The following is a 17,922-nucleotide window of genomic DNA, read 5'->3' on the forward strand; positions in this document are numbered from 1 at the left end:
GTCTTCTTTAGAGAAGTGTCTATTCATGTTTTCTGCCCATTTCTTCACTGGGTTATTTGTTTTTCGGGTGTGGCGTTTGGTGAGCTCTTTATAGACTTTGGATACTAGCCCTTTGTCTGATATGTCATTTGCAAATATCTTCTCCCATTCCGTTGGTTGCCTTTTAGTTTTGTTGATTCCTTTGCGGTGCAGAAGCTTTTTCTCTTCATGAGGTCCCAATAGTTCATTTTTGCTTTTAATTCCCTTGCCTTTGGGGATGTGTCAAGTAAGAGATTGCTGCGGCTGAGTTCAGAGAAGTTTTTCCCTGCTTTCTCCTCTGGGGTTTTGATGGTTTCCTGTCTCACATTCAGGTCCTTTATCCATTTTGAGTTTGTTTTTGTGAATAAAAATGTATGTATTTAAAAAAATTGTGGGGCACCTGGGTGGCTCAGTCAGTTAAGCTTACGACTCTGGCTCAATTCATGATCTCGGTTAGTGGGTTCAAGTCCCATGTCGGGCTCTGTGCTGACAGCTCAGAACCAGGTCTTCGGATTCTGTGTCTTCCTCTCTCTCTGCCCCTCCCCTGTTCGTGCTCTCTCTCTCTCTCTCTCTCTCTCTCTCTCTCTCTCTCTTTCTCTTTCTCTCTTTCTCTCTGTTTCTCTCAAAAGTAAATAAACATTAAAACTAATTTTTGTAAATTGTGTTTATGGCCCCCAAGAGCTCTGGGAAGGAGTCCATCCCTCTCAGTCTGGCATTTATACATGGAGACACTGCTCCCCTGTCCTCTGCACCCCTGCCCTGCTACTTCTCCAGCTCAGGCCTCCCCTCTCTACCCTGTCCCTCCCACGCCACCTCCTGTCCTGGCCTCAGACCCAGCTCTCTGTGCTGCCCCCTGCTGTGCGCCCACCTAGCTGTCCCCCAGACCCCTCCCCCCACTCAGCTCAGCATCGTCCCCAAATCTGTTCCTCCTCTGCTGCCCATCTGGGTGCAGCTCTCCAGCCACTGGGCACCATGCCTGCCCCCCTCAGCCCTGCAGCCGTCCTGACCTCCTGTCTCCCTACAGTCCATGCCCACCCAGCCCCAGAGCGTCTTTCCGCATCAGAGCTCCCCCTGCTTCTGCCCGCCCAGCCCCAGCTCCCAGCAGGAAGAGGGTGGCGTCGTGGGTTTCGTGGTGGTGGCTCGTGGGGTCTGCACTCCTTTGGCACGGCCCCAGAGGTCCCAGATCCGGGCCGGCCGTTGCCCACTGCAGCCTCCGCCCCTCCCTGGTGCTGTGTCCCCAGGTGGAGTCGTTCCCCTTCCTGGGCCGCGTGTCTGGCCTCCGCTCCACCATCCGGGACTCGTCCTTCCAGTCCAAGCAGACCGGCCGGCGGGACAGCAAGGTGGTCAGCATGGTGGGCCGCGTGCAGATGGACATGCTGCAGGTACGCGCGCGGGGCCGGGCGGGTGCCCGCCCTCGTGGGGCTGCTGCCCGGGCCCTGGGCCCACCCTGCGCCCCCGCTCCCCCTCCCCACTGCAGGTGTTACTGCGAGAGTATAAGCTCCGCTCCTACACGCTCAACGCCGTGAGCTTCCACTTCCTGGGCGAGCAGAAAGAGGATGTCCAGCACAGCATCATCACCGACCTGCAGGTGCCTTTCCTGCGACCTCTGACCCCCCTCCCGCCTGCCCCGACCTCACACCTCCGCTCCCTGCCCCCGGCCTCTGATCTTACTCTTCCGTCTAATTCTCTGACCCCAGCAGCCCACCTTCCTGACCTTGGGCTGCGATCTCCCAGCTGTTCTCCCGACTCTCACCTTAACCTCTTGCCTCTGATCTGTGACCTCACCCGGCAGATGTGACTCCTCATGTAACCTCTGGCACTGTGACCTTATTCCCTTGTCCTGCCCCCGCCTCTAGCCCACACTCGCCCATCAGACTGCTCCCTTTTCCTCTGACCCCGCAACTCCCCGACCCCCAGCTCTGCCCACTCCTCACCCAGACCCTCGCCCTCTCCCTGACCCCTGAGCCCTCACGGCTGCCCCCCCACCCCCTGATGCCCTCCATGCCTGTCCCCAGAACGGGAACGACCAGACACGCCGCCGCCTGGCCGTGTACTGCCTCAAGGACGCCTTCCTGCCCCTGCGGCTGCTGGAGCGGCTCATGGTGCTGGTGAACGCCATGGAGATGGCGCGCGTCACCGGCGTGCCCCTTGGCTATCTGCTCACCCGCGGCCAGCAGGTCAAGGTCGTGTCCCAGCTGCTGCGGCAGGTCAGTGGGCGGAGCTGAGGGTGGGCATCCCAGTGCTCTGGCAAGTCCCCGCTCCCAGCCTCCCGTCACTTGGTCACTCAGTCACTCGCTGTGGCTTCTGGGCCACGACACCTGACGCGCTGCCCCACCTGGGCCTGCCTCCATTTTCCACCTTCTCCCCTCCCAGGCCATGCGCGAGGGGCTGCTGATGCCCGTGGTAAAGACAGAAGGTGTCGAGGACTACACGGGAGCCACAGTCATCGAGCCCCTCAAAGGGTATGACCCCGTGTCTGGGTGGGGGTGGCTCGGGGCTTCCGGTCCTGACTCCTCCCCTCCCCCCCTGCCCCCCCTGCCCCCCAGGTACTACGATGTCCCCATCGCCACACTAGACTTCTCCTCTCTGTACCCGTCCATCATGATGGCCCACAACCTGTGCTACACCACACTCCTGCGGCCCGGGGCCGCCCAAAAACTGGGGTATGGCACCTTTTTCATCTTGGGGACCCCAGGCCTGGGACCCAGATGGGAAGGGGAGTAGAGGAGAGACTTGAGAGGTGGGGAGAGCCTGAGGGGGTCTCGAGGGGAGGAGGTGGGGAGGCTGGGCATCACCCCCCGGCGTCCTCCGCCTCAGCCTGACAGAGGATCAGTTCATCAAGACGCCCACAGGGGACGAGTTTGTGAAGACGTCAGTGCGGAAGGGCCTCCTGCCCCAGATCCTGGAGAACCTTCTCAGCGCCCGGAAGAGGTGGGTTCTTGAGCGCCCCACCCACCCCTTCTCAGAGCTCAAACTTGCCGAGGCTCCTCACCAGTCTGTCTCTCGTGGGTCACCCCAGGGTTGCCGCGCTACACATTAACTGCCACGGTGTATGAATTAGAACAAGACACCCCTCCAGATGGCTCCCCTTTGCCCCCTCTGCTGGACACCTCTGTGTAGTACACAGCCTGCACAACTGTACATGGCACCCATTTCTAGAAAGGCACCTTGACCAGTGCCCAGACCAGGGCCTCTTATCTTTCCCTGAGATATGGGACGCTGCCTCAGTGGCCTGTGCTTCCTCTCTCTCCAGGGCCAAGGCTGAGCTGGCCAAAGAGACAGACCCCCTGCGTCGGCAGGTGTTGGATGGGCGGCAGCTGGCGCTCAAAGTGAGCGCCAACTCTGTATACGGCTTCACTGGTGCCCAGGTGGGCAAGCTTCCGTGCCTGGAGATCTCACAGGTGAGTGCCCAGTTCCCACGGTGGAAGGTGGGGGGCACACAGCCCCTCCCTGGGAGAACCAGGGCTCCGTGTGGTAGAGCCCAGGCTGCCCCAACTTGCCAGCTTTCGGGAGAGGGGACGCGTGAGTGTTTGGTTCATTCATTTGTTGAACAAACGCTCGCCGAACGTCCTGTGTGGGTCCAGCAGGTGGCAAAACGGATGAGAGTTCCTGCTCTCGTGCGGTGCGCAGCCTCGTGGTCACGCAGATGGTGACAGCAGCAGATGTGGGAAGGCAGTTGGTGCCGAGGGCTCTGCAGACAGTTGAAGCGGTGGCAGGGGCGTAGGGGTGATGAGCAGAGGCTTTGTTCATTGCTCATTCATTTAATCTCTCACAGTCCACCTGAAGACCCCACCCACCTCTCCCCTGGTCCCCATGAGGGTGGGGGAGTGGAGAGCAGGTCCCCAGCCTCCAAATGAGAGGATGGGGCCACGTGTCTGCTCATGGGGGCTGGGGTGGTGCCCAATAGCACAGCCAGCCCCTGACGCTTGATTTGCCGTGTGTGCTCCATCACTGAAGGAGCAGGTGTGCGGATACCTCTTCCTGCCCCGGGTGTGAAGATGCTTGGTCAGTGCTCTGCTCTGAGAGGGAACATGGGCAGAAAAGCCCACGGCCTCACCTCCCAGCTGTGTTCTCGGCCTGTTCACCGGACGCAGCTCTGCTGCTTGGACAGAAAAACATCCACGGTCAGACCACAGAGGGTCTGAGTCCGAGGTTCTGCCAAGCTGGGATCAGGGCCTCAGCTCCTGGCTTAAGAGAGCCTTAGAAGGGCCTTCCTGCCCAGCCCCTTCCCCTGGAGTTTGGGTCTCGGCACATTCCAGGCTTGGTTACTTCCAGCCCCAGGAAGCTCCCTCTGTATCTAGGCGTTATATCGTCCCTCATGTGGCTCTGGAGGGAAGGCTTGGAAGAATTGCCAGCGGCGGGGCTTTTTGGTGGGAGAGGCCTGTGCACACACCCACCCATCTTCAGTTCAGGGGCCCCCAAGACCACCCTCACCTCAAGTGATCTGCTAGAAGGACTCCAGGAACTCAGAAAAGCTGTCCTACTCACAATTATGACTTAATACAATTAAAGGATAGAGATTAAAATCAGCCAGGGGAAAAGGCATGGAACTTCCAATTTGTCTCCACCAGTGGAATCATGCAGACAGTGTTTATTTCTCCCGGCGTTGATGTGTGACAACACGCATGGAGTGTTGCCAACTAGGGAAGCTCACTGAGCCTCAGTGTCCTGGGTTTTTACTGGGGGCTGGTCACGTAGGCATGGAGCATCTGTGTGACCGACCTTCGTTACTCAGTCTCCAGCCCCTGCAGAGAGGTCAGGCTGCTAGCGTGTGGCCCGAGGCCTCACCATGAGTCACACTGTCAGCACAGTCCAAGGTCCTAGGTGAACAAAGACACTCTTTTAGGCAGGACGTTCCAAGGGCTTCAGGTTCCCTCCCAGGAGCCAGCCAAGAGCCAGGGCTCTTTCTGGGCAAGTTTCCTCCTATAGTGCATCCCGCCCATATTGCTCTCATTGGCCTTTCATAAGTCTCTGTGGGCCTCCCCCAGGCTCCCTGGTAGAGAGAGGTGGGTGTTTGGCTGTCAGACTCCAGCCCCGAAGCAGAGGCCAGGCCAGGAGGACTTGGCTTTGCTTCCCTTGGGGCTTCCTCATCAGGGCCACCGCTTCCTGGTCATGTCCCTCTGTCTTTTCCCTCTTCATCCTTCCCTGTGTTTCTTTGCCTTTTTTCTTATTGCTGTCTCTCAGGCTTATAGGGGCAGGGAGATCAAACAAACAAACAAAATACTGAATCATTCCAGAAAAGGATGAAGGAAAGAAAAAGGAACATAGAACAGGTGAAACAAGCAGAAAGCATATAGTAAAGTGGTGAACATTTAAGCCCAAATATGTTCAGTAATTACACTAAATGTAAGTCACCTAAATGCTCCAGCTAAAAGACAGAGATCTTCTGACTGGATCCAAACAAACAAAAGCAGAAGAGTCACACCCATCTCTCCTTGGTGTGTGCCCCGGGCATTTTTTTTTTTTTTCTAAAATTTGTTAATGTTTTTATTTATTTTTGAGACAGAGAGAGACAGAGCATGAGCAGGGGAGGGCAGAGAGAAAGGGAGACACAGAATCTGAAGCAGGCTCCAGGCTCTGAGCTGTCAGCACAGAGTCCGACGCGGGACTCGAACTCACGGACCGCGAGATCATTACCTGAGCTGAAGTCAGATGCTTAACCGACTGAGCCACCCAGGCGCCCCGCCCCGGGCATTTTTTAATGTTTATTTATTTTTGAGAGAGAGAGAGGGAGACACAGAATCCAAAGCAGACTCCAGGCTCTGAACTATCAGCACAGAGCTTGATATGGGGCTCATGAACTATGAGATGATGATCTGCACCACAGTCTGAAGCTCAACCTTCAGTTGAAGGCTCCCCTTCGGTTCCCTTATTTGTAAAGTAAGATTGTCGGAAAGTTTCTCCATGAGCCTGGCACATCCCCCTACTCTGAGGGGGCATTTGACAGTATGTAGGCTCATTTCTGGTTGCCCAAGGATTTGGGGGTTGCACTGCTGGCTTTCGGGGTGGGGGCCGGGAACGTCAGTGCTCCTGCACCATGGAGAACTGCCTGCAATGTTACCATATGTCACAGCACCTCCGTGGCAGGAAACAAACAGCGTGCTGATGGCCTCTTCCGGCTTCAGCCTTTCTAACACTCATCCTTTGCAGACCTTCCTCCTCTGTGCCTAGAGCTCTGGGCTCGCGACCCAGTTCTTTCCAACAGATGGTTGAAAAGGAGCTTAGTAGCCGCGTTTTGTGGATTTGGGCATGAAGGCCCAGAGGGGCAGAGTGACTCACCCAAGCCCACACCCCCAGGAAGTAGCGGAAGTGGCACCCTGAGCCCAGGACTCCTGGGTCCTCACTGCGTGGTTCTCTCCCTGACAGAGCGTTACCGGCTTTGGGCGCCAGATGATTGAGAAAACAAAGCAATTGGTGGAGTCCAAGTACACGGTGGAGAATGGCTATGACACCAATGCCAAGGTCAGAGGCCGCCCCTCCCACTGCCCAGAGATGGGGCTGGGTCAGGGGAGTTGCAGGGGCTTGGCCCCCATCTCTCCATGCCTCCCAGTCATATACGTCCCTCCCCAGGTGGTGTATGGTGACACTGACTCGGTCATGTGCCGATTTGGTGTCTCTTCTGTGGCCGAGGCAATGGCCCTGGGGCGGGAGGCTGCGGACTGGGTGTCAGGCCACTTCCCCCCGCCTATCCGGCTCGAGTTTGAAAAGGTAAGTGGGAGCCCCCCTCAGGGCTGGAGTGGCCAGATGGGTCTCGCGAGTTTCAGAGGGTCTCTGATTCTCAGCGCCCGCATTCACGTGCGGTTCCCCTCACATCTGGAGATGTCAGCATCTGGAGCCCCCAGTGGCCCTCGGGGGCTCTCCATTTTGGGGGTGCCCTGATCTGGGTACTCTGAGTATCCCATGCTTCGCATTCTGTAGGTCCCGGTTTGGGGGTATTTGGGGGCCTGGATTCTTCTGAGTTTGGAAACTTAAAGCCTTGGGCTTTGCGATGCAGGACAGTGTCTGTTTTTTTGGAAACTGGTCAGTCTTGGAGCGCCTCTGGTTTTGGGTGTGGGGGCTGCCTTGGGTGGTGGGATCCCTGACCGGGGTGAATCCTGCATCAGGGCACCGTTGGCCAGTGCTGCTTGGCTCCCAGCAGGAAATCAGGCTTGGGGTCTGGGGACTCCAGGGTTCAAACTTGGAGATCAGGTCTTGGGTACACCTGCTCTCAAATTTAGAGCCTCCCCAGTTTGGGCCTCCCTGCCTCAGGGCTCCCTCCTGGGCCTTAGTTTCAGCTCCTTGGGGTGGAGGGAGGTGCTGCCTTGTACCCCTGTCTGCCTCAGGTCTGTCCCAGATCCAGATTTGGGGCCCTCCAGGCTTCACCTCATGACTGGGTCTTGTTTTAGGGGCTCTCTCTAGTTTTCAGATTTGAGATCCCTGGAATGCTGAGGTGTGCCCAGGCTCAGGCACGGGGGTCTTGAGATCTTGGGATCCATCTGTCCCAGGGCCCCAATCCTGTATCACATGGACCAGCCCTGTGTGTCCCGGTTTCTGAGGGAAGTCTCAGGAGTCAGGAGGTCTTGAGGGTCTCAGCCACGGGTCCCTCCCTAGGTCTACTTTCCCTACCTGCTCATCAGCAAGAAGCGGTATGCTGGCCTGCTTTTCTCCTCCCGGCCGGACGCTCACGACCGCATGGACTGCAAGGGTCTGGAGGCTGTGCGTCGGGACAACTGCCCCCTCGTGGCCAACCTCGTCACCGCCTCCCTGCGCCGCCTGCTCATCGACCGGTGGGTGGGAACCTCCCCTCAGCCCCAGGCCGTGCCCCAGCCCCTCTCCCTCAGACCCAGGAGCCCCCAGCCCCCTCCTCCCCTGGGGACACAGGTGTCGGGCCCAGCTTGTCCTCCGTGGTGGAACGGTGGAAAGAATGTGGGGTTGGACAGCTGTGGGTCTAGGCCCCGCCTCTGCCACTTTGCAGCCTGTGGCCTGGCTGGGTCCCTCCCCGCCTTGGGCCTCATCCGCGAGAGCACACTCTGGCCCTCAGCAGCCACTGGTGACCTCCCCATCCCGGCCCTGCAGAGACCCCGCGGGTGCCGTGGCCCACGCACAGGACGTCATCTCAGACCTGCTGTGTAACCGCGTTGACATCTCCCAGCTCGTCATCACCAAGGAGCTGACCCGCGCGGCCTCTGACTACGCCGGCAAGCAGGCCCACGTGGAACTGGCCGAGAGGTCCGCCCAGTGGGAGGGGTGCAGGGCTGTCCAGAAATAGCCCCCTCCTGCCAGCTGGGCACCACTTCCTACAGCCCTGTCCGCCCCCGCCATCCCACCTGCCCTCACCCGCCCCGCCGCCCCGGTCTCCCCGCAGGATGAGGAAGCGGGACCCCGGGAGCGCGCCCCAGCTTGGGCGACCGTGTCCCCTACGTGATCATCGGCGCTGCCAAGGGCGTGGCTGCCTACATGAAGTCCGAGGTCAGGCCCACCTGGGCTGCCCGCTCCGCCCAGCTCCCCTCTGCTCTCACTTCTGCTTTCCAAGCCCTGCGGGGAGGGTGTTTCCCTCTGTGGGCCCCACAGGGTCCTGAGAACCGCCCCCAGCACACCCCTGGGAGTTGGCTCCCTGATGCCTTTCTCCCAGGCCTCCCGTGCCCTCTGGAGGGCCCCCCCCCATAGTCTGACCCCTCCCTCGCTCCCCCTGCAGAAGAAGACCCAGCCTCACCACGCACATCACATCTCTCCATCTCTCTCTTTGCGTGTCTACTTGGTCCTTGCTCTCCAGCCCATAATTCTCTTGGATTCCTGTCCTTCCCCCTCCTACCCCAATGTCCAGTGACCTCTGATCCCCACAACCCCTTCCTCAGTCCCCGGTTCCTGTCCTGCCTCCTCCTATCTTGGCTTCTAGCTTTCACTTCCAGCTGCCGTCCACCTTGGCACACCCCCTAAGCTGTGAACTCTGACCCTTGCTTGGGGTCCTGAGGCCCCCCACCTGTGGACCCCAGCATGCACCACAGCTCATGGCCAGAGGACCCTTCACAATCCACGGTGCCATCCCAGACCCGTGTCCCACCTCGATGCGGCACCCCGGAGGGTGACCGCCCCCAGGGGCTCCCCCACACCACTGCCCACGCCCACAACCGGGGAACCCACCAGCCCAGTGGTTCCCGGTGCCCGTCACCACGCTGCCTGCTGTTGAGCACAGCCCCTGGCCCCCAGGTGTGACCCCGCCTGGCCGCTCTGCTTGCAGGACCCCCTCTTTGTGCTGGAGCACAGCCTGCCCATCGACACGCAGTACTACCTGGAACAGCAGCTCGCCAAGCCCCTCCTGCGCATCTTCGAGCCCATCCTGGGCGAGGGCCGCGCCGAGGCTGTGCTGCTAAGTACCGAGGGGGCATGCCCGGGGAGGGAGGAGGGCGCCGGGGGTCACAGAGGGCACCGGGGCCCACTGCCTGCCCTCGCCTGCAGGGGGTGACCACACGCGCTGCAAGACGGTGCTCACGGGCAAGGTGGGCGGCCTTCTGGCCTTTGCCAAACGCCACAGCTGCTGCATCGGCTGCCGCACTGTCCTCGGTCACCAGGGTGAGCTCTGGCCCCCCCGCCCAGACCCCAGCCCCAGGCCCCCACGCTCCACCCAGCTCTGCCCTCGCCCAGGTCCCTGGCACCTGCCGTCCAGGCTGGCGGTGCCACCCCGGATAGGCCTGGGCCCCTGGGTGGGGGCTCCCATCTACAGGCACCCCCTCGAGGGTCCCGGGCCCCCCGCCCCGGGAGTTCCCCGGGGAGTTTTCCCCCCCGCACACTTGCTCCCTTGTTCTCTTGTCTCCGGGGACTTTCAGAAGCCGGGATGGGCAGCGGGTGGGGAAGGGGCAGGGATAGGGCAGCCCGGGGGCCCTGGCTCTGCCCCAGCTCCCCTGTGCTGACCCACCCCCTCTCCCAGGGGCCGTGTGCAAGTTCTGCCAGCCTCGGGAGTCGGAGCTGTATCAGAAGGAGGTGAGGGTTTGCGTGCGGACAGGGGGAAGGGAGGAGGGGTCCGCTGGGCCAGGGCCACCCTGCGGTGCTCTCGTCCCTAGGTGTCGCACCTGAATGCCCTGGAGGAGCGCTTCTCACGCCTGTGGACACAGTGCCAGCGCTGTCAGGGCAGCCTGCATGAGGATGTCATCTGCACCAGGTACAGAGGTCTGGCGGGCCCGTCACCCCCGCTCTGTCCTGCCCGGGCCCCTCCCAGCTCCCAAGGCCTGTGGACCTGACCCCAGGGTCCCGGGAGGCGCCCTTCACCCCCTCTGCCGCCACCACCGTGGCTGACCCTCAGTGTCCTGGCCTGCAAAACAGGCCCGTGCTCATCCCAGCCTTAGTCGGGCGGGGGGTTGCTGCTCAGGGGGCAGGGCTGGGCACCTGGTATCTGCCCAGGAAACGGCCATAGTTCTCTCTGCTACTCTCGTACACACACGCGTGAGCGCGGCGCGCACACACACACACACACACACACACACACAAACAGTCCTGGCCCCCTCCCCCAGGGCGGGCCAGGCTTTCCCCAGGGAACAGGTGGGCGGGGCGGGTTCCCACGCCAGGTGACAGGTGATATACGGCTGGTGGCCCAGCGCCCCTGCAGGCTCCCGCTGTTAGGGCTCCCCCCATGCCCGCTGAGCAAACAGCCTGCCCCTGGAGGGAGGGTTGGGTGGGCAGCGGGTGGGGGGGGTCAAAGTCCTGGGAACAGCCCCCACCCCATTGCTGGGCCGGGCAGACGCCCTGATCCTGACCCTGACCCCGACCCCGCCCACAGCCGGGACTGCCCCATCTTCTACATGCGCAAGAAGGTGCGCAAGGACCTGGAGGACCAGGAGCAGCTTCTGAGACGCTTTGGCCCTCCTGGCCCTGAGGCTTGGTGACCTCTGACCTCGGCAGGCTTCCCACCAGGGCCTTGGGGGGCCGGATTGGTGCAAAGTTAATAAAGTTCAGGCCTCTTGTTTCCTGGTGTTTTGTGGTCTCCGGTGCACAAGGTCCGCTGTCATGAACCCTGGCCCCGGGGGGGTCCTTTCCACTCAGCCAGAGCCCCCGACCCGCAGGAGGCCCCCCACTGACTCCTCCCCTTCCCTCCAAGAACGCCTGGGCTCCCGGCACTGCTGCCAGCCCCACAAAAGCCAGTCCTGCCTCAGTCTCCCCCTGGGACCCTCCCTCAAGGGCCTGAGTGAACATCTAACCACACATCCTCTGCCTGGACCGCCCCGCCCTCCAGGTGCTGACCTGTTTCCACCAGGCCTGGGGCAGCCCCTGGAACGGAAGCTCCCACTGCCCCGGCACGACCCAGGGGACCCCCCCCCCCCCCCCCACCATGTCACACACCCACGATCTTTCCACCTCAGGGTCCTCGCAGGCTCTGGGCCTGGATCTTCCTCAGAACCCTCCCTCCCCACGGTTCACATCCACTTCTCAGAGTCCGGGCAACCCCGCCTCGCCTTCAGACCCCATCAGTGCCCGAGCCTGTCGCTCAGTGGCATATGCCCCCCCCCTCCCCGGCCAGTTCCTGGGTTCAGAGCTGCCCCCCCCTTTTACTGACCTCAGGAATGCTTGGCTTCTCTACTTTCTTAGGATCCCCCCCAAATCCAGCTCCTCTCCCATCCACCCTTGGGCTCAGCCCCCCATTCCCACCCCAACTGTGGGGATCCCCAAATCCAGATGGCCCCTGGGCCTGCCCTCTCTACCCACGTGACCAAGGGGTTGTGCAATCCAGCCCCCTCCCCTGGCCCTCCCCGAGGGGATTTTCGAGGAGGGCTGTGTTCCGTGCGGGCCTGGCCGGCACCCCTGCCCCCCCCCCAAGGGGCTGGGCCAAGGTATAAATAGGGGTGGTGGCTGCGGCAGGCGGCAAACCCAGCCGGCTCCACCATGCTCGCCCTGGAGGCTGCACAGTAAGTGTGGGGGGCCCTAAAGGAAGGAGTCCCCCTGCACTTGGGACTCTGCCCCAGGGGGCGGGTGGGTGGGAGGGAGGGGGTCCACACTGCCTCTTGCCCCTCCTAGATCTCTTGTTCTCTCCTAGCCCCGCTTCCTCCCTCCATCCTATCCCTGTCTCTCTGGGACCTCGGAAATCTTTCCTCGGAATGCTCGCCCGTCTCCCCTCCCACCGACGGCCTCTCCCAGGTGGCTCCCCAGGTCGCACCCCCGGCCCCCCACCAGGCCTCGCTGTACCCCTGGCTTGCTCACTGTTGCCCGCTCTGCCTCTCGCCGTCTTTTTTTTCCCCTGGGGCTCTATTCTCTGCCTCTTGCTCCCTCTCTGTCTCTGTCTCCGTGTCTTTGTCTCGGTCTCTTTCCAGGTCTTCCTGTCTGTCTGTCTGTCTTCTTTCCTACAGTCTCCCCCGTCTGTCCCCCAACCCCATCTGTCTATCCCTGGGGCTCATAACCACTTCCTGCATCCATGAATGTCTCTCTCCACACCTTCCTCCCTTCCCGCCTCTCCCATCTCCTTCCCATCTCTTCCCAGAGGCTCTCCGGCTCTCCTCTGGTCCAAGGTGGACCCATTTCACCGACTCCCTGATGGAGGCCCCCCTCCCTGCCCCCACCTGGGCAGTGACGCCCACAGCGGCTCTCCAGGGACTTTCTCTCCTTCACTTTCCCTGCCCCCAACCAGCCTCTGTCTATGCAAATCCCAGGGGAGGGGGGACATTTGCCTGCTCCCCCCCCACCCCCCACTTCCTGCCCCGCTTGAGTGTGGTGGGGCTGGTCTCACACAAGGACACACAGCAGAAGAGCTGTGGTGGTCACAGCTGCAACCCTCCCCCTCCCCCCCCCCCTCCCCGCACGGGCTCCCAACCACTTGGGAGATTCAGGTGGCCGAAGGCACCCCTGACATGCCCCTGTGTGTCTTCCCCTCCAGGCAGGACGGGCCACACTTCAGCTGTCTGGTGAGTTGGGGCCCTGGGGATCAGGGAGGGTGGGGGACCCAGATGGCCCACCTTGACCTCCCTGCCTCAGTTTCCCCTTCCATTCCTTCCTGTCACTCTGTCTTTCTGACTCTCCCTCCATATCTCCATATCTCCACCTCACCTGCCCCCTCCCTGCCCCATATATGTTCCACAGAAGTTTTCCTGGTGTCTCTTTCCAGCTCTCAGGCCCTTGGCATGACAAGGGATGGTGGTCTCTGTGACCCTGTTATGTATTTATTTTGAGGCAGGGGGAGGGGGGGGAGAATCCCAAGCAGGCTCACGAACCGTGAGATCAGCACCTGAGCTAAAATCAAGAGTTGGACACTTAACCAACTGAGCCACCCAGTGCTTTTTTTTTTTTTTTTAAACAAAAATCGAGGTATAACGACACAAGCTGGGTAAAGTGACAAATCTTGGGTACAGCCCAATGAGGTTTTACATCATGCACACACCTGTGTAACAGCTAACCAGAGCAAGATATAGAACATTTCCGTCCTTCTGGAAGATTCCCAACCAACAACCCCCGCCCCTGGATATTTTTCAACACAGATTAGTTGATTAGTTTTGTCTGTTTTCAAATTGTATATGAAATACATCATGTAGGATGTCCCTTTTGGGGTCTGGCTTCCTTCATCAACATTTCAGTGTATGTCAGGCATTGTTTTTGTTGTTGTTTTAAGTAAACTCTACCCCCAACGTGGGGCTTGAACTCACGACCCTAGAGCAAGTGTCACATGCTCTAATGGTCTATTGACTTAGCCAGCCGGGTGCCCCAACACTGGCTCTTTTTCCTTGCTGTATAGTACTCTGCTGGGCGCCCCCTCCCCCGCCACACACACACACACACACACACACACACACACACCTGTGTTCATCCATTCTCCTGTCCGTGGCACTTGGGCTGTTTCTCACTGGGAGCTATTTGAAAAGCTGCTCTGATTGTTCTTGAACAAGGCTATTGGGTGGACATACGTTTTCAGTCCCCTGGGGGGAATACCTAGGCGTGAGACTGCTGCTACCTTGGGATGGCGCGTGTCCAGCTTTGGTCTTTACTCTCGTTGCTAAAGCAACACATGATTCTTGGGATGGATCAGAGTGATACGGAGGTGGATTAAAGAAGCGTCAGACTTTCTTTGCCTCTGTAAAAAAACACTTCCAGCCCTGGGACAGGCAAGCCTGGGGGAATTCTTCCACACTTGCCCCAGGTGTTGGGGTTCCTGGGAGCCCACAGTCCTTTAGAGGGTGCTGACAGTTGTGTGCCTCTCTGAGACCCCGCGTCTCTGTGTTTCTGTGGGTCTCTGCCTGTATCTTTCCTTCTGTGTGTTGTGTTTGTGTCATTCTGTGTGTTCCTGCTGTGCGCTTCTGTTCCCTCTTCCAGCATCTCTGCATGTCTTTCTTTGCCCCTGTCTCTGGTGCCTGGTCTCTGTGTCTCTTGTGTTCTTCTTTCTGTGTGTCTCTTTCTCTCCTTCTCCCAGCCTCTTCCTTCTTCTCCCCCCGTCCCTGTCAGAATCTTCCCGCTGGCCCAGAATGGGGGTTGGGGGCTCCCCGAAGGCTGGGATGACCCCTCTTCTTCCCCCCGACCCCATCAGTACCCAGATGGCGTCTTCTACGACCTGGACAGCTGCAAGCACCCCAGCTACCCTGACTCAGAGGGGGCTTCTGGTGAGTGGCCCTGGCCTAGTCAACCCCCTGACCTGGACCTTGGGCCCATTTCACAGATGGGGGAGCTGAGTCCCAGGGGAGGATGTCACCTAGTTCAGCAGGACAAGGTTAGCCCAGGTCTCCAGGCCTCCTCCCCTTCCTTTTCTCACCCAGCCTCTTGCTCATGCAAATTCTGGGGTCCGAGATTTGCATGGCCCACAATGGCCCCTCTGTGCGGGGGGCTTCGAGTGGGAGGGGCTGAGGCCAGACTTGGCTTCTGACTCAGTGCCCTCCCCCAGACTCCCTGTGGGGCTGGGACCTCAGTCCAGCTGTCCCAGCCGCCTCGTATGAAGCCTTCAACCCAGCTGTGGCCAACTTCGGCCACCCCCAGGGAGTCCAGCTCTGTTACGGACCCTCGACCTACAGCCCCATGGGGAGCCTCGACCCGGCCCCCAGCCTAGAGGCCCCAGGGCCCAGCTTCCCAGCGTACCCCGCGGAGGAATTCACCAGCCAGGTGAGGGGCAGGGACACAATTAACATCGCCATCATTAGATTGAGGCTTAGCAGGTGCCAAGCAGTATGTGAAGACCTCTAACAAGCCTCTGAGGTTAAGTGCCATTATCACTCCAGACAACAGAGGCACGGGCTCTGACCGAGGGGCGGCGTAGAGTGCCATTCTCAGTGATGGGCACACTTTCGTGGAGGCGGCCCGGGGCATCCCTTGGCCATGCCTTGGAGATCTGAACCGAGGCCGGAGTGCAGGCCGTCAAGAGAGTGTGCGGGGAGTGGGGGACACAGTGGGGACCCACGAGAAGGAAGCTGAGGGAAGACAGCAGAGGGAGGGAGGGAAGGGGGTCCCTGGACTGCAGGTGACCCTGACCTTTTGCAGACCGTGGGCCCCCCCGGCATATGCCCCCTACCCCAGCCCTGTGCTGTCAGAGGAGGAGGATCTCCTGCTGGACAGTCCCACCCTGGAGGTTTCAGACAGCGAGTCGGACGAGGCCCTCATGGCTGGCCCCGAGGGGAGGGGATCTGAGGGCAGGTATGTAGGAGCAAGTGGGGTTGGGGGGGCTCCGGACACAGATGGGGGAGGGAGCTAAAGGCACCATGGCTTGGCTTCCCAAGCGCTTACTACGTCCTCCAGCATTGAGGGCCGTTCCGGGTCCACCCTTGGCTGTCTGTGTGGCCCCTGGGCAAATGACTCTACCTCTCTTTGCCTCGGTTTCCTATCTACAATGGGGATGGCAGGAAGTGTTTCTTCCTGGGGGGTCGGGGAGATTAAGTGGGATAACCCAGGTGAGTGAGAGCAGCTCTTGGCACAGAGTGAGCAGTCAGTAAGTCTTCACCCTTATGATTGACACAATAGCAACAGAAATAATCATATCAACACCCGGCTATTCGGCCCCTGCTTCCGCCCAGGCGCCTGACGTGCATTATGCTCAACTCCTGAGAAATTAGGATCTTAGTTACTTTCCCTATCTGGGTCTCAGTTTCCCTTCTGTAAAATGGGCAGCAGCAGCAGCGGCCCCAACTCCTGGTGTTACAGTGATTAAACGAGCTCACAGCACTAAGTGCTTCACAAAGGTTTGTAAAAGTAAAACACACACACACACACACACACACACACACACACACACACACATGAACGGTTCATTTATAGCTGAGGAGGCTCCAGCTCAGAGAGAGGTTAAGTCACCACCTCAAGGTCACTGCTGGGAAATAGCAGACCAGACCTGGGGTTCTTGTACCCGGTGCCCTGCTATGAACCACCCCCGTCTCCAGCTTGTGGAGCCCTTGCTGCTTGTAGGAGCCCCAGAGTCAGACCCCCTGGTCTCTTCCAGGATCCCAGTCCCTCAGGGGCCCAGAAACGGCTAGGTGAATTCAAACCCACTCCGGATCTCTTCGCCACCAGTCAGCTCCCTGTTTATATAACCCTTTGCGGAGCGCTGTCAGCCCATTTCACAGATTCATCTATAGGAGGGACAGAACAAAGCAACAGCTTCAGGGGTAACAGCTTCAGGGAGGAGAGCAGGTTGCCTGGGGTGGGCGGGGACGCCGCACTGGAGGCAGGCAGACGCCAGCCACCTCCGTCGCCCCAGTTCTCCTGGCCTGGAGACTGAGGCTTGTTGGGGCTCGGGTTGAACTGGGGGTGGGTGTGGGGGCGGGGGCCCAAGGGATACCTCCCCTAACGCACCCCCCCAACCCCCCGGCTCCCGCCCCCCAACAGGGGCCCGCAAGAAGCTCCGCCTGTACCAGTTCCTGCTGGGGCTCCTGACGCGCGGAGACATGCGCCACTGCGTGTGGTGGGTGGAGCCGGGCGCCGGGGTCTTCCAGTTCTCCTCCAAGCACAAGGAGCTCCTGGCGCGCCGCTGGGGCCAGCAGAAGGGGCAACCGCAAGCGCGATGACCTACCAGAAGCTGGCGCGCGCCCTACGCAACTACGCCAAGACCGGCGAGATCCGCAAGGTCAAGCGCAAGCTCACCTACCAGTTTGACAGTGCGCTGCTGCCGGCCGCCCGCCGGGCCTGAGCCCAGTGGGGGCTGTCAGGGGCTCCACGCCTGTGTCACGTTGGCGTCCCCGCACCCTAGGTCACGGCACCTGTGGATTCCCCACACTGGGGGGAGGGGGGCCGCTATAATCCCTAAGCCCTGCCCAGGGCCCCTCTGGGACACCGCCCCTCCCCCATCGTGTCTGGGGCCCCTCTGGGATTTCCTTGTCATGTCCAGGATCCCCAGGATCCTCATGTCTGGGTTATGCGACACATAGAGGACCATACTGTGTGTCCGTGTGGAGGGGAGGGGCAGGACAGTCATTCCAGATTCCCAAGAGCTTCTCTGGGATCCCCTTGTGGTGTCTGAGATCCTCCAACCAAGCCTGGGACCCCTCTGAGCTCCCTTGTGTGTCTGAGATCCCTTAATCTCATCTGGGAAGGGAGAGCCCACGGATGGTCACACAGGGAGGGGGGTGCCTTGTCGAGGGTCTCTCTGGGATCCCTTTCTCATGCCTGAGTCCCTCTTGTCAGATCTGAGATCTCCTACTTAGGTCTGGGGGCCTTGCGGAAACCCTTCATCAAGTCTCAGATCTCTATGCCCATCTGTGACTCTCTTGTCCTACCAGTCCCCCTAAATGATGACCTTTGTCATCTTGCAATCTCCTAATTCTCTGGAACCGCCGTACTGTCACTTCCTTGTGTCTGGAATTCTCTAATCACATCGAGGGTGCCTCTGGGATCCTTTGGTCACGTCTAAAAACATCCTGGTCAGGCTTAGAGGGGACCTCAGTGGACCTTGTCTTGTCCAGGCCGCCTCTGGGATACCCTTATCTATCTGGGATCCTGCAATCACATCTGGGGGGCCCTGGGATTCTCCATCTGCTATGC

The 17,922-nt window shown here is 60.0% G+C and overlaps 2 protein-coding genes across 2 annotated transcripts in view; both read left to right on the top strand.

Annotated features, from left to right (window-relative positions):
* The window catches only part of POLD1 (DNA polymerase delta 1, catalytic subunit), a 29,695-nt gene extending 18,741 nt beyond the window's left edge, over window positions 1-10,954 (top strand). The window contains 18 exon segments of the mRNA XM_019425561.2: window positions 1,260-1,400; window positions 1,496-1,606; window positions 2,034-2,225; window positions 2,392-2,480; window positions 2,565-2,681; window positions 2,836-2,949; window positions 3,272-3,419; window positions 6,385-6,480; window positions 6,589-6,726; window positions 7,609-7,784; window positions 8,074-8,226; window positions 8,363-8,390; window positions 8,392-8,466; window positions 9,236-9,368; window positions 9,454-9,567; window positions 9,923-9,975; window positions 10,056-10,153; window positions 10,769-10,954. Coding sequence (XP_019281106.1) covers window positions 1,260-1,400; window positions 1,496-1,606; window positions 2,034-2,225; window positions 2,392-2,480; window positions 2,565-2,681; window positions 2,836-2,949; window positions 3,272-3,419; window positions 6,385-6,480; window positions 6,589-6,726; window positions 7,609-7,784; window positions 8,074-8,226; window positions 8,363-8,390; window positions 8,392-8,466; window positions 9,236-9,368; window positions 9,454-9,567; window positions 9,923-9,975; window positions 10,056-10,153; window positions 10,769-10,874 — 2,082 coding nt within the window. The 3' untranslated portion in view covers window positions 10,875-10,954.
* An 836-nt stretch (window positions 10,955-11,790) lies between these two features.
* On the top strand, window positions 11,791-17,693 carry SPIB (Spi-B transcription factor). The gene is given in 7 exon segments (XM_053905661.1): window positions 11,791-11,891; window positions 12,854-12,881; window positions 14,492-14,564; window positions 14,843-15,057; window positions 15,413-15,581; window positions 16,768-16,931; window positions 16,934-17,693. Coding segments are annotated over 7 exon segments (810 nt in total). The 5' UTR covers window positions 11,791-11,868; the 3' UTR covers window positions 17,072-17,693.
* The last annotated feature ends 229 nt before the right edge of the window (window positions 17,694-17,922 follow it).

Source organism: Panthera pardus, unplaced genomic scaffold (assembly GCF_024362965.1).
Source record: "Panthera pardus isolate Hobbes unplaced genomic scaffold, ASM2436296v1 HiC_scaffold_18, whole genome shotgun sequence".
NCBI classification, from domain to species: domain Eukaryota; kingdom Metazoa; phylum Chordata; class Mammalia; order Carnivora; family Felidae; genus Panthera; species Panthera pardus.